General features: G+C 44.3%; 1 protein-coding gene across 1 annotated transcript in view; it reads right to left on the bottom strand.

The window, feature by feature from the left end:
* The window catches only part of hydin (HYDIN axonemal central pair apparatus protein), an 888,678-nt gene that overhangs the window by 43,844 nt on the left and 828,199 nt on the right, over window positions 1-16,635 (bottom strand). The window contains exon 84 of the mRNA XM_060837518.1: window positions 7,077-7,296. Within this exon, the coding sequence (XP_060693501.1) occupies window positions 7,077-7,296 (220 nt within the window). The remainder of the gene's footprint in view (window positions 1-7,076; window positions 7,297-16,635) is intronic.

Here is a 16,635-nt window from a genome sequence, read left to right as displayed (position 1 = left end):
TTCCCATGCTTCCCAGAGGATCCTAGGATAGATCCCATCCAGCCCAGGGGACTTGTCTATTTTCACACTCTGCAGTATTTCTAATACCTCTTCCTTGTGAACCTCAATTTCTTCTTGTCTAGATGCAAGTATCTCTGTATCTTCCTTGACAACATTTTCATTTTCTATAGTGAAAACTGTCGAAAAGTATTTATTTACTGCTTCCCCTATCTCCTCTGACTCCACACACAACTTCCCACTATTATCCTTGATTGGCCCTAATTTAACTCTCATCATTCTTTTATTCCTGACATACCTATGGAAAGCCTTAGGCTTAACCCTGATCCTATCCACCAACAACTTCTCATGTCCCCTCCTGGCTCTTCTGAGCTCTCCTTTTAGGTCTTTCCTGACTTCCTTGTAACCCTCAAGCGCCCTAATTGAGTTTTCACATTTTGTCGTAACATAAGCCTTCTTCTTCTTCTTGACCAGGGATTCCACTTCCTTAGTAAACCACGGCTCACACGTTCTATATCTTCCTCCCTGCCTGACAGGTACATACTTATCTAGGACACACAGCAGCTTTTCCTTGAATAAACTCTACATTTTTAAAGTGGTTCGACATTGTAAAGTAGAAAACGCAGCAGCCGGTTGGAAGTAGCAAGCTTCCAGAAGTAGTAACATGCTAGTGACCTGATCATCTGACGAGCATTGGCTGACTGATAAATATTGTTATGGTAATACAGACCAAATCTCTATTTTTCAGCTTCACTATTCAGTTATTTCCTTAGTTATAATTCTCAGTCTTTAACCTAGCATGTTGTCAAAATAGTTCCCCATCTCACTCACAGCATTGCAGACAGTGTTTAGCACAATCAGCACAGCAAACAAGCTCTGGAGGATAAATATGTTTGTGTAGCTTAAAATGGCCTGGTGGTCACAATTAGTGTCTGATGTCTGTTTTGCAGGAGTACACATCTGCCTGGAAATGATCGTAGCTCATTGGAGACATCTTTTTCCATCCAAAATAAAGAAAGAACATAACAAGTTCTCCAGTGTTTTTTTTACTGTAAGTGAAAACATGCTGAGAGGCTCAACATGTTTATCCGGTTCTAATCTAAAACTTCCAGCCTGGAAGAATTTATTGACATTCTGGTTTTGAATGTCTTGTGACAAAAAAGATAAAGGTTAAACAAGTTAACAAGTGGGGAAATGACACTTGACATTGAGAATGGAAAGAAAAATGGTCAGGTTTGTTCAAGCACACTAGTGCAATAAGGGGCAAGCGATTCAGGACCAAGATGAGGAAGACTTTTTTCATTCAAAGCATTGTGAACCTGTGGAATTCTCTACCACAGGAAACTGTGGGGACTGTTTGTTAGATATATTCAAGAGGGAGCTGGAATGGCCCTTGTGACTAAAGTGATCATGGGGTATGGAGAAAGAGCAGGAATGGGATGCTGAAGTTGCTTGATCAGCCAGGATCATATTGAATCGAAGGGCTAAAGGCTGAATGGCCTATTTTCTATGTTTCCAATGGTGAAGAGGGAGGAACATGCTGCCTTCTTTGTTGCAGTTATTCCAAGAAAGTAAAAGTAACAGAAAAGGTATAAACTTTAAGGAGGCTAGATCATCTTGTTGAGACATGAAATAAATAATTGAAAAAATAGGATTGCAGTGGTTAGCACTGCTGCCTTTCAGCACCAGGGACTCAGGTTCAATTCCAGCCTCGGGCGAATATCTGTGTGGAGTTTGCACATTTTCCCCATGTCTGCATGGGTGTCCTCCGGGTGCTCCGGTTTCCTCCCACAGTCCAAAGATGTGCAGGTTAGATGGATTGGCCATGGTAAATTTCCCATTGTGTCCAGAGATGTATAGGTTAGGCAGATTAGCCATGGGGGTTGCAGGGATAGGGAAGGGGTTGAGTTTGGATGGGATGCTCTTCAGAGAGTTGGTGTGGACTTGTTGGGCCAAATGGCCTCTTTCCAGACTATAGGGATTCTATGATTCTGTGGAAAAAAACCATCACCTCTTGGATGATTACCATCTATAATGTCAATCAGGAAAAGCAAACGTTAGTAGTACATTTATTCTCATTGCCTGCTTCTTTTAACTAAAATTTGAGGCACTACTGAACTTGAATAATACCATAAGAGTGTTTATCATAGCATAGAATCCCTACAGTGTGGAAACAGGCCATTTGGCTCAACAAGTCCACACCAACTCCAAAGAGTATCCCACCCAGACCCATTCCCCTACCCTATTATTCTACATTTACCCCTGACTAAAGCATATAACCTACACATCCCTGAACATTATGGGCAATTTAGCATGACTGATTCACCTGACCTGCACAGCTTTGGACTGTGGGAGGAAACCAGAGCACCCAGAGCAAACCCATGAAGACGCAGGGAGAATGTACAAACTCACACAGACAGTCGCCCAAGCCTGGAATCGAACCCGGGTCCCTGGCGCTGTGAGGCAACAGTGCTAACCACTGAGGAAGAGGTGATTTAAAGGATTTTGGTTGGGATTCATGTTCGAAAGTTGATACAAGATCCACCTAAGCTGTTGCATTTCCTACCATGAGTCAGCTCAGAGGAAAACTGTCATCACATGGACAGATACAAACCAGGAACAAGAGTAGGGCACTCAGCCGTTCGAGCCTGCTCCATCATTCAATAAGATCATGGCTGGTCAAATTTTAACCTCAACTTTAGATTGTTTCATATCCCTGATAATTGTTCACCACCTTGACCACCAAGAATCTATCTACCACTGCCTTAAAAATATTTAGATTGCGCATGCACTGCCTTTTGAGGGATGGAATTATCAACCCGCTAAGAAAAAAAACCTTTCATATCCCTGTTTTAAATTGTTATCCCTTTATTTTAAACTGTGTCCTCTAATTCTAGATTCTCTCACAAGAGGAAATGTCCTTTCAACACTCACCTGGTCAAGTACCCTCAGGATCTTATACTTTTCAATTAGGTCACCTCTGATTCTTCTAAATTCCAGAAGATACAGGCTTGGCCTGTCTAGCTTTTGCTCATAAGACAATCTGCTTATTCCAGGCATTGGTCTAGTAAACTTTGTCTGAACTGCTTCCAATGTATTAACATCCTTCTGTAAGGGCAGTGACAAGTACTATACACAGAGGGGCAGGTTGTGACTCTTTCTCTGTTAGTAAACATGCCTTCTTGACACAATCCTTGTTGTTAGCTGCATAACATGTATACTTCTTTAAAAAATATATTCTTTCATGGTGAGCAAAGTTGGCAGGGCCAGAACTTGCAGCTGAAACTTAACTACCCTTAAGAAAGTGATGGTGAGTCACCTTCTTGAACTGCTGCAATTCATCTGTATAGGGAGACGCACAGGCCTGTTAGGAGGGGAATTTCAGGTTTTTGACTCAGTGAGTGTGAAAGCAAGCCCATATAATTCTATGTCAGAATGGTGTTTATTGACTAAAAATCATCAACACACTTACTCCATGGAGATACCTCCATGTGAACAAGGATGGTGTTATGGTCTTGGTCTCCAGGGTGAAAAATATATTGTATTATGATGTGCACTTACTGAAACAAAATATATTTGTCAGTGTGTTTGACTCTTTGGAAACACCATCAGATGCTCTTGGATATGGGACGGAAGAAAGTTAATATGCTCAAGGAGATAATGATAGTCTTTGAATATGTGTTATAATGGAATAAGATTCTCTGTCAGAGTCCATTTATAACCCAAACAGTGGATGGAACAAACATGCAGATGTGTTCAGAGCCAAATATGTTTCAAATCCTTATGAAGGAGAATCAGATTGTAAATGATAATGCATCATTCACAGAACAAAAGGAGTGCTGTTTTCCTGTTATTCGTGGTGATGTAGTTGTAATGTCATTGAACTAGTAATTCAAAACCTCTAGCTAATGTTCTGAGGAGTTGGGTTCAAATTCCCATCAAGGATGGTACTGAAATTGAAAATTGTTTTTAAAAGTATCTGAAATAAAAAGCTAACCTAAAGGTGACAAAGTAATGATCGTTGATTGTCATAAAACTATCTGGTTCACTGATGTCCTTGAGGGAAAGAAATCTGCCATCCTTACTTAGATTACATGTGACTCCAGACACACAGCTATGGTTGATTTCTAACTGCCCTCTGAGTCAATTAGGGATGGCCAACACATTTTTAAAAATTGAAGAATTCTACTGTCTTGTATTAAATTGTACCTCACAGCAGTTAATACGTGTGTGTGTGTGTGTGTGTGTGTGTGTGTGTGTGTGTGTGTGTGTGTAAGAGAATTGAATTCTTTCTCCACCATATGATGTTGGTAAAAAGCAGTGGTTGTCTTGAGGCTGACATCATGTGTTGCATGCGTCTGCACTGTGGTTTCTTCTCATTACAAGGTTGACCTGATAAATACTGTGAGCAGAGTATTAGGCAGACCTCAGTTCAGAACAGCTGACCTATACTTTAGTATTGTGATGGGCATTCATCAGGGACAAACAGCTTAGTCTCCCACGTGAAGACTGGTCACATGGGCAGTGGATGATTAACATTTGGGTATCCATGGGCCAGCAAGAGTTGACAGTCCTGCCACCCTGCTCCCAGAACGTGTGGTGAGGGAGGTGGGCGATAGGGCTGCAGGATGTCCAGCATTCTCTCCTGTTTTACCTTACCTTAGCGCCAGCACACAGGGTTTTTTTGGTGAGTTGCTGGATGCCTGTGGCATGTGTGGCACTCGTTGGCATTGACACTGGTGGGGACCAGGAACCTTGCAGCAGTGTGTCCTAGCAGGATTTCTAATTGGGACTGGGGAGGGAGTGGAGCACTCCTCACTCTCGCAGTCTGGGAAGGGCCAGTCAGCCTTACACTACCTTGCTCCTGGAAAATCCCAACTAGAATGGAAAACTACGGGTTGCAAATCTCCTCTCCCTCAATATCAATTAGATTCGTTAAGATTAGATTCTGGAAACGTTAAGATTAGATTCTCGACAGTGCGAAAACAGGTCCTTCGGCCTAAAAGTCCACACCGACCCTCCGAAGAGTAACCCACCCAGAAGCATTCCCTCTGACTAACATACCTAACAGTATGGGCAATTTAGCACGGCCAATTCACCTGATCTGCACATCTTTGGATTGTGGGAGGAAACCAGATCACCCGGAGGAAACACACGCAGACACAGGGAGAATGTGCAAACTCCACAAACAGACAGTCGCCCAAGGCTGGAATCGAACCTGGGACCCTAGTGCTGTGAGGCAGCAGTGCTAACCACTGAGCCACCATCTCTTTTCCACATGCCCCACTCCCAGATGAGCTGAGGTCTTCAGAAAGGGTCACACAAAATTGAGGAAAGATTTGAGAGCAGGCTGACTGTCTGTCAATCTACATTATAAAGATCCTGTGGATGAGGTGGGGGGAGGGGTTCCACTGAATTCTCTAACCAGCTGTGGCCCTGCTTACTGACCATCCAAATTACACACAATTAAAAAATACTGGCAACTACCTTACCAGAATTACACATTTCACACAAAGGAACAAATTATTGTAGATGCTGGAACCTGTACTGAAAACAAAGAGCACTGGAAATCACAATGGGTCAGGCACAGCATCCATAGAGAGACAGCGAGCTAATGTTTTGAGTCCAGAGGACCCTTCATGAAGAGTTATCTAGACTCAAAACATTAGAATCATAGAATTCCTACAGCATGGAAGCAGGCCATTTGTCCCATTGTGTTAACACCAACCCTTCAAACCTACCCAGGCCCATCTCCTCAACCATATTCCTCTAACCCTGCATTTCCCATGGCTAGCCTTCATGTCTCTGGACGCTATGGGCAATTTAGCATGGCCAATTTGCCTAACCTGCAATCTTTGGACTATGGGATGAAACCAGAACACCTGGAGGAAATCCACACAGACAGGAGGAAAATGTACAAACACTACAACTCTATGACTACACAGACAGTCACCTGAGGCTGGAACTGAACCCAGGTTCCTGGTGTTATGAGGCAGCAGTGCTAATCACTGAGCCACCATGCTATGCCTTAGCTTACTCTCTCTCCACGGATGCTACCTGACCCTCAGTGATTTCCAAAATGTTTTATTTTCAGTATGTTTCACATGTCGTTCTTCTGGAATCTGCAAATGGGAGTATAACAACAGATATCTCTGCGAATGCTAAACATGGGGTTTGCAATGCACATAAATGATGAGTCAGAAGTGCATTCAAAACAACTTCGCTACAGTCAGAAACATGCACAAAATAAAGTGGGAGCTTAATTCCTTCCAGTATGTTACTGTTACAGTGCTTGTGAGCAACACTTCACCCCATTGTGTATTGCCTGCTCCAGAGGGACGTTTTGCTATTTTCACTCAGGCCAGCAGATGTCAAGTGTGGAGCCCCATGAGGCTTCACCCGAATGGGAGTCACCACAACCATTCTCACATTACCTGACAGCCAGCGTCAACCCCAATCTAGTGTGGCTCACCCACCATGAAGAGTTATCTTGAGATATCTTGGGAACTGCAGCACACTTCTTTTTGGTGGGAAACTATTCCCCTTTTTATGGTAATCAACAGTAGTTATATCATCACCATTAGACTAGGTCTTTATTCCAGATTTTTAAACTGAATTTAAATTTCCACGTCAGCAGTGATGGGATTTGAATCCATGTCCTCAGCACATTAAGCTGGGGTTCAGGATTACCAGTCCAGAGATATTACCACTATGCCACTGCCTCCTCCTTTGCTTTGCTTACAATCAACAACTACCAGAGCAGTTTCAGAATGATCGTCAATGTAAGCCAGGTTTTAAAGGGTGATTTTAACCTAGTAAGAAAATTGATTGCTTCAAGCACAATACCAGATGCCTGATTTAGATGACTAGATGACACAAGTCTAAAAAAAGACAGAAAGAAAGAAAGAAAAAAAAATGGAAGAACAAAGAAAGAAAGGAAGGCCTGGCATTTCTACAGATCCTTTGGTGTTATCAAAACATCAAAGACCATCTGCAGATAGTGAAGTCTTTCTGAAGTGTAGCCATTCTTGTAAAGCAGGAACTACAGTTGCTGATATGCTATTGCAAAGTGGTTGTACCTCTTTCATAGCAGTTGGTGCTACACATGAACCAGTCAGGTAGAGATAGAGAGATTTGGCTCCTTCGATGAAACATTGCACGTTTTCCAAACGAATGTCTGCATGTACTTTAGCTGGATGAAATATCACTTCCAGGGACACTTGCATTCCTGGGGAGATATAGCCCTCCACGGGAGAAATTGAAAAGTGAGGCTTAAACTTCTCAATGTCCCATCTAAATCTGGAATGTAAAGGAGAAGGTTTAACTCATTGAGAACACAATGCAATGACAACAGAAACTTGAATTTACATAGCACCATTAAAATAGTAAACTATTCCAAGGCATAGAATTTGACACTAAACTGGATTTTTAAAAAATCATTTACGTGTGGAAGATTACCTAGGTACATTCTTTCCACAAAAAGAGAACAAGTCCAATCAAATCATTAGGAGAAAGTGAGGACTGCAGATGCTGGAGATCAGAGCTGAAAATGTGTTGCTGGAAAAGTGCAGCAGGTCAGGCAGCATCCAAGGAGAAGAGTCAACGTTTCGGGCATGAGCCCTTCTTCAGGAATGAGGAAAGTGTGTCCAGCATGCTAAGATAAAAGGTAGGGAGGAGGGACTTGGGGGAGGGGCGTTGGAAATGCAATGGGTGGAAGGAGGTCAAGGTGAGGGTGATAGGCCGGAGTGGGGGTAGGTGCGGAGAGTAAAAAAGCTGCAAATGTGTTGCTGGTCAAAGCACAGCAGGCCAGGCAGCATCTCAGGAATAGGGAATTCAACGTTTCGAGCATAAGCCCTTCATCAGGAATGGAGAGGTCAGGAAGAAGATTGCAGGTTAGGAAGACGGTGCTGAGTTTGAGGGATTAGACTGAGACAAGGTGAGGGGAGAGGAAATGAGGAAACTGGAGAAATCTGAGTTCATCCATTGTGGTTGGAGGGTTCCTAGGCGGAAGATGAGGCGCTCTTCCTCCAGCCGTCGTGTTGCTGTGGTCTGGCCTCCTTCGACTGACTGAACTGGTCCTCACCCTGAACAGCTTTTCTTTCCAATCCTCCCACTTCCTCCAAACCAAAGGAGTAGCCATGGGAACCTGCATGGGCCCTAGCTATGCCTGCCTTTTCGTAGGATATGTGGAACAGTCCATCTTCTGCAGCTACACTGGCACCACCCCCTACCTTTTCCTTCGTTACATCGATGATTGTATTGGTGCTGCCTCATGCTCCCACGAGGAGTTGAACAGTTCATCCACTTTACAAACACCTTCCACTCTGACCTCAGATTTACCTGGACCGTCTCAGACTCCTCCCTCCCCTTCCTAGATCTTTCCATTTCTATCTCGGGTGACCGAATCAACACAGACATTTGCTATAAACCAACCGACTCCCACAGCTACCTGGACTACACCTCCTCCCACCCTGCCCCTTGTAAAAACGCCATCCCATATTCCCAATTCCTTCGTCTCCCCTGCATCTGCTCCCAGGAGACCAGTTCCAATACCGTACAACCCAGATGGCCTCCTTCTTCAAAGACCGCATTATCCCCCCAGATGTGATTGACGATGCCCTTCACTGCATCTCCTCCACTTCCTACTTCTCGCCCTTGAGACCTGCCCCTCCAATCGCCACCAGGACAGAACCCCACTGGTCCTCACCTACCACCCCACCAACCTCCATATACATCGTATCATCCGTCGTCATTTCCGCCACCTCCAAACGGACCCCACCACCAGGGATATATTTCCCTCCCCTCCCCTATCAGCGTTCCGAAAAGACCACTCCCTCTGTGACTCCCTCGTCAGGTCCACACCCCCCACCAACCCAACCTCCACTCCCGGCACCTTCCCCTGCAACTGCAAGAAATGCAAAACGTGCGCCCACACCTCCACCCTCACTTCCCTCCAAGGCCCCAAGGGATCCTTCCATATCCACCACAAATTCACCTGCACCTCCACACACATCATTTACTGCATCCGCTGCACCCAATGTGGCCTCCTCTATATTGTGGAGACAGGCCGCCTACTTGTGGAATGTTTCAGAGAACACCTCTAGGACACCCGGACCAACCAACCCAACCACCCCGTGGCTCAACACTTCAACTCTCCCTCCCACTCCACCAAGGACATGCAGGTCCTTGGACTCCTCCATCGCCAAACCTTGGATGCTGCCTGACCTGCTGCGCTTTTCTAGCAACACATTTTCAATCTAACCATTAGTCTATTTTGAACCATCACAAAGTGACAGGAAGTGTTGTTGACAGTGACTTTAATTCAGCAACAAACTGCTCACTTATGTTTAGTTTGGGTTTTACCAGGACAACGCAAACTAATTACAGCTTGGTTCGAAAAATGTAATGGCTACAAGAGCAGGTCAGAGGCTAGGAAACGTGCAGTCAGTAACTCAGGTCCCAAAGCCTCACAACTATCTACAAGGCACAAGTCAGGGGTATGATGGAATATTCTCCACTTGCCTGGCTGGGTGGTGTCTGAGACCTAACCATCTTCAGCTGTCTCATCAATAACCTTCTTGCCTTTGTAACCGCAAATATGGGAGTATTTGCTCATGTTTAAACAGTGTTCTGTTCAATTTTACAACTGGTCAGAAAAGGCAATCTGTATCCCCATTCAGCAAGACCTAGACAGAACTCATGCTTGAGCTGACAATTGGAAAGTCACATTAGTGCCACACAAGGGCCAGGTTATGATTATTTCCAGTGATAATCACGATGGGCCGAAGGGCTCATTCCTGCGCTGTACTGTTTTGTAAAGAATCAAATCATCTGTCCTTGACATTCAATGATATTACCATTGCTGAGTATCTTACTATTTTTATGGAGCAGGCTGTAACGCCTCAAAACATTTCAAGAAAGTAGCCCAGACCCTAACTTTTCTAATTGCTTTAAACAGGTGTAGAGTGGATATTCCAGGCCTAACACAGCTAGTTCAAACCCCTCAGTTTTAAACAAAACAGAATTTATTTATGGAGCACCAAATGAAACAAACAAAAGATAACAGAATACAGAACAACTTAACCTATCCAAAAACCCAACAGAGCATCCTAACTTAATGATGCTCTTCCAAATGCCTACAACAATCCCCCTTGACCAAAAGGTAAAATCAGACACAGGAGAGATGTCAGAGAGAGAGAGAGAGAAGGAGGATCAGCCTGGAACTGTTTCTTTGATGAGCAGCCTCAAAACACTGACTGCTTGTTAAAACCAAACCAAACCAAATCAGAGAAAAGGGAACTCCCTTTTATGTACAATTTTTAAAAAACTTAAAAGCATCTTTAAGTAGATAAATGCAGACAAAATGGAACCCCTCTGCTGCAAATGTGTTGCTGGTCAAAGCACAGCAGGCCAGGCAGCATCTCAGGAATAGAGAATTCGACGTTTCGAGCATAAGCCCTTCATCAGGGCTTATGCTCGAAACGTCGAATTCTCTATTCCTGAGATGCTGCCTGGCCTGCTGTGCCTTCATCAGGGCTTATGCTCGAAACGTCGAATTCTCTATTCCTGAGATGCTGCCTGGCCTGCTGTGCTTTGACCAGCAACACATTTGCAGCTGTGATCTCCAGCATCTGCAGACCTCATTTTTTACTCGAAAATGGAACCCCTGTCTTTATGACACCTCTAAAAAGAAAACAAGGATAACTTAACCTTGTTAAAGGAGCAGCATTGTCACACTACCAATGGGGGTTACCACTGACCAAAAACTAGAGTGGACTAGCGATATAAACACTGTGGTAATAACAGCAGGTCAGAGGATAAGAATCCTGCAGTTAGTAAGTCACCTTGTGACTTTCAAAGCCTGTCTATGATCTACAAGGCATAAATCAGGAGTGTAATAGAACACTCCATGCTTGCCTGAACAAAAATAGTTCCAACAATACTCAAGAAACTTGAGACCATTCAGTTCAAAGCAGCACAGTTTATTGGCACACCTCACCAACTTAAAAATTCACTTCTTCATTGCAAAAGGATGCACAATGGCACCAGTGCATATCATCCAGAAGATGTACTGTATCAAATCAGCAAGGGTCTTTCAATAGCATTTTCCAAATCCACAAACTCTACCATCCAGAAGGACAAGCACATGGATATAACCACCGCCACCATCTGCAACTTCTCTTCCAAATCCTCACCATCCTGACTTGGGACTATATTACTGTTCATTCAGTATCGCTGGGTTAAAATTGTGGAGCTTCGTTCCTAACACCTCTACAGATATTCCTACATTCCAGGGACTGCAGCCGATCAAGAAGGCAACTCACCGCACCTTCTCCAGCGTTAATGTGGATGGGGAACAAATGTTGGTCTAGCTAGTGACATATCCATCCCATAAAAGAATGCAGAAAAGGATAATAAATACTTCTGAGCTCTGAAGGAACACTAGACTCCATAACACCATAAGCAGAGAACTTAGGCCATTTGGCCCATCATGTCTGCTCCACCATTCAATCATAGTTGATAGGTTTTTTCTGATGAAGAGCTTATAGAACATAGAAGGATACAGCGCAGTACAGGCCCTTCGGCCCTCGATGTTGCGCCGACCGAATCCTACCTAACCTATACTAGCCCAATAACTTCCAAATGCCTATCCAATGCCCGCTTAAATGACCATAAAGAAGGAGAGTTCACCACTGATACGGGCAGGGCATTCCATGAACTCACAACCCGCTGTGTGAAGAATCTACCCCTAACATCTGTCCTATACCTACCACCCCTTAATTTAAAGCTATGTCCCCTAGTAACACCTGACTCCATTAGCGGTAAAAGGTTCTTAGTATCTACCCTATCTAAACCCCTAATCATCTTATACACTTCTATCAGATCTCCCCTAAACCTTCTCTTCTCCAATGAGAACAGCCCCAAGTGCCTCAGCCTTTCCTCATAAGATTTTCCTACCATTCCAGGCAACATCCTGGTAAACCTCCTCTGCACTCGTTCTAAAGCTTCCACATCCTTCCTATAGTATGGCGACCAAAACTGCACACAATACTCCAGATGAGGCCTCACCAGAGTCTTATACAACTGCAACATGACCTCAGGACTCCGGAACTCAATTCCTCTGCCAATAAAGCCCAGTACACCATATGCCTTCCTCACAGCACTATTTACCTGGGTGGCAACTTTCAGAGATCTGTGTACATGGACACCAAGATCCCTCTGCTCATCCACACTACCAAGTAGCCTACCATTAGCCCAGTAATCCATCATCTTGTTATTCCTACCAAAGTGAACGACTTCGCACTTAGCTACATTGAATTCCATTTGCCACATTTCCGCCCAGCTCTGCAACTTATCTATATCCCGCTGTAACCTACCACTTCCTTCCTCACTATCCACAACTCCACCGACTTTTGTGTCATCCGCAAACTTGCTTACCCAGCTTTCAAGTCCTTCCTCTAGATCATTTATAAAGATAACAAAAAGCAATGGTCCCAAAACAGATCCTTGAGGTACACCGCTAGTAACTGCGCTCCAAGATGAACATAATCCATCAACTACTACCCTCTGTCTCCTTCCAGCCAGCCAATTCCTAATCCAAACCTCTAATGTATCCTCAATGCCATACCTCCGAAGTTTTAGCATTAGCCTACCATGGGGATCCTTATCGAACGCCTTACTAAAATCCATATACATAACATCTACTGCTTTACCCTCATCCACTTCCTTAGTCACCTTCTCAAAGAACTCAATAAGGTTTGTGAGGCACGACCTGCCCTTCACAAAACCATGCTGGCTATCCCTGATCACATTATTCCTACCCAGATGTTCATAAATCTTATCCCTTACCATTCTCTCTAAGACTTTGCCCACCACTGAAGTCAGACTCACTGGCCTATAGTTACTAGGGCTATCCCTACTCCCTTTCTTGAACAATGGGACCACATTCGCTATCCTCCAGTCCTCTGGTACTATTCCCGTTGACAATGACGACATAAAAATCCAGGCCAATGGCTCTGCTATCTCCTCCCTAGCTTCCCATAGGATCCTGGGGTAAATGCCATCAGGCCCAGGAGACTTATCTATATTCATCCTTTCCAATATTCCCAAAACCTCTTCCCTGCATATTTCCAGGGCATCCATTCTAATTATTTGTGATTCCATATTCACATCAGCAACAGTGTCCTGTTCCTGAGTGAATACTGATGAAAAGTACTGATTTAATGTCTCTCCAATCTCCTCCGCCTCCACACACAACTTCCCACTACTATCCTTGACTGGACCGATACCTACCCTAGTCATCCTTTTATTCTTGACATACCTATAGAAAGCCTTTGGGTTTTCCCTAATCCTACCAGCTAAAGACTTTTCATGTCCCCTTCTCGCTTCTCTTAGCTCCCTCTTTAGCTCCTTCCTGGCTACCTTATAACTCGCAATCGCCCCTACTGAACCTTCACGCCTCATCTTTACATATGCCGCCTTCTTCCCTTTCACAAGGGACTCCAATTCCTTACTAAACCACGGCTGCCTCACAAGGCCCTTTACACCATGCCTGACTGGTACATACCTATCGAGGACACGCAGTAGCTGCTCCTTGAACAATCCCCACATCTCATTAGTGTTCTTCTCTTGAAGCCTGTTTTTCCAATCCACACATCCTAAGTCATGCCTCACAGCATCATAATTTCCCTGCCCCCAGCTATAGCTCTTGCCCTGCGGCGCACGATTATCCCTCTCCATCACTAAAGTAAAAGTCACCGAGTTGTGGTCACTGTCCCCGAAGTGCTCACCTACCTCCAAGTCTAACACTATGCTCAAAATGTCAATTCTCCTGCTCCTCAGATGCTGCCAGACCTGCTGTGCTTTTCCAGCACCACACTTTTCGACTCTGATCTCCAGCATCTGCAGTCCTCAGTTTCTCCTGATGGGTTTTTTAACCCCATTTTCCTGCTTTCTCCCCGTAATCTTTGATCCCCTTGGCAATCAAGAACTTAGCTATCCCCATCTTAAATATACTCAATGACCAGGCCTCCACAGCTTTCTGTGGCAATGAATTCCACAGATTCACCACTGTCTGGCTTTTACTTTTACTCTAAGGCTATGCCCTAGGGTCCTCTTCTGCCAATGGAAACATCTTCCCATTATCCACTTTGTCTATTCAGAGTTCTGTAAATTTCAGATCCCCCCTCATCCTTCTAAACGCCATCAAATATTGTCCCAGAGTCCTCAAACATTCCTCATATGTTAAGCCTTTCACTCAAGAGATCATTCTCATGAACCTCCCCTGGACCTGCTCCAAGGCCAGTATATCCTTCCTGAGGTGAATGGCCCAAAATTGCTCACAATAATTTAAATCTGGTCTGACCAGAGCCTTATAAAACTTCAGAAGTATGTCCCTGCTTTTATAGTCTAGTCCTTTCAAGATGAATGACAACACTGTATTTGTCTTCCTAACTATCGAATCAATCTGCAAGTTTACCTGAAGAGATTGCCAAGTCCTTTCGTATTCCAGATTTCTGAATTTTCTCCCCATTTTGAAAATAGTCCGTGTCTCTATTCTTCCTACCAAAGTGCATGACCTTACACCTTCCACACTGTATTTCATTCCCCACTTCTTAGTCTACTCTCCTAAAATGCTTAAATTTTTCAGCAGCCTCTCTGCCTCCTCAATACTACCTGCCCCACCATCTATCTTTGTATCATCTGCAAACTCAGTCAGAATTTCCTCAGTTCCTTCATCCAGATATAAAGTGAAAAGTTGTGGTCCAAACACTGACCCAGGTGGAACACCACTAGTCACTGGCTTCCATCCTGAGATGTATCCTATTATCCCCACTCTCTGCCTTCTGCCAGACAGCCAATCTTCTATCCGTGCTAGGACCTTGCCTCTAACTCAATGGGACCTTATCTTACTCAGCAGCCTTCTGTGCAGCATCAAAGGCATTCTGGCAGTCCATACAGATAACTTGATAGAGGTGTACAAGATGATTAGGGGTTTAGATAGGGTTGACCATGAGAACCTTTTTCCACGTATGGAGTCAGCTATTACGAGGGGGCATAGCTTTAAATTAAGGGGAGGTAGGTATAGGACAGGTGTTAGGGGTAGATTCTTTACTCAGCGAGTCGTGAGTTCATGGAATGCCCTGCCAGTAGCAGTGGTGGACTCTCCCTCTTTATGAGCATTTAAACGGGCATTGGAATAGGCATAGTGGGCTAGTGTAGGTTAGGCTTGGGTCGGCACAACATCGAGGGCCGAAGGGCCTGTACTGCGCTGTATTTTTCTATGTTCTACCTATGTTCTATAATATCTATTGGTTCTCCTGTCTAACCAGCTCATTACCTCCTCAAAGAATTCTAACAGATTTATCAGGCATGAAACCCCTGTATGAAACCATGCTGACTTTGCCCTATTTCACCATGCACTTACAAGTATTTAGAAATCTCATCCTTCAAAATGGACTCCAAAATTTTTTTTTCTTTTTGTCTTTTTTTTCTTTTTTTTTTCTTTACACTACCACCTAACTGCAGTAGTGCTTATTTTCCCCAGCACCCATGGTGTGTGTGTGTAGTTGTGAGACACAGTGAGAGACGCAAAGTGCACAAATCTTTATTCAAATATCCACCACCAGGAAAAGTAGGAAAACACCCGAGTGGCCTGAGACAAGCAGTGCCCTTCACATCAAAGGGCAATGCTGTGTGAACAAACAGTGAAGGGGAGGGCAGGGACTAAATCAAAATAGAGTTGGAGGGGGAAATGATGCACTCCACTCCCTGCGGCGCCCACCTCTCCCTGAACAACTCCAGGGTGTTGGTGGACACTGCGTGCTCCTTCTCCAAGGACACCCGGGCCCTAACGTAACCGCGGAAGAGGGGACTCCAAAATTTTTACCAATGACTGAGGTCGGGCTAATTGGTCAATAACTTCCCATCTTTTGCCTTACTCACTTCATAAACAGGGGGGGTTACAGGAGCAATTTTTCGGTCCTCTGGGACCTTTACTGACTTCAGTGATAGCAGAAGGATCACTATTAAAAGCTCCACTATCTCATCAGCTATCTTGTTCAAAACTGTAGAGGGTCCAGGTGATTTGTCCACTTTTAGACCTTTTCATGTTCCTCGCACCTTCTCCTTGGTGATGGCCACCATTCTCATTTTTGCCACCCCCCATCTCTCTTGAACTTTTGGGATATTACTTGTGTCTTCCACCATGGAGACTGATACAAAGTACTCATTCAGTTCCTCAGCGATTTCTTTGTTCCCCAGCATCATTTCCCAGCAGCTCAATGTCCACTTTTGCCATTCTTTTACTCTTCATACATCTAAAGAAACTCTTGCAATCTTCCCCAATATTACTGGCTAGCTTACTCGCATGTTTAATCTTCTCCCTCCTTATTTCTTTTTCGGGTGTCCTCTGTTGGTCTTTGATGGCTTCCCAATCCAGTGGCTTCCCAGTGCCCTTTGCCACATTATATGCTTGCTCTTTTGCTTTTATGCTGTCCCTGACTTCCCTGGTTAGCCATGGTTGCCTCATCCTGCCTTTGCTATGCTTCTTTTCCCTTGAGATGAATCTCTGCTGTGTCTCCCAAATTACTCCCAGAAATTCCTGTCATTGCTGTTCCATTGACTTTCCTGTTAGGT

Source organism: Hemiscyllium ocellatum, chromosome 17 (assembly GCF_020745735.1).
Source record: "Hemiscyllium ocellatum isolate sHemOce1 chromosome 17, sHemOce1.pat.X.cur, whole genome shotgun sequence".
In the NCBI taxonomy this organism is placed as follows: domain Eukaryota; kingdom Metazoa; phylum Chordata; class Chondrichthyes; order Orectolobiformes; family Hemiscylliidae; genus Hemiscyllium; species Hemiscyllium ocellatum.
The sequence above is the reverse complement of the archived record's forward strand: the minus strand, read 5'-3'. Positions and strand labels throughout refer to the sequence as shown.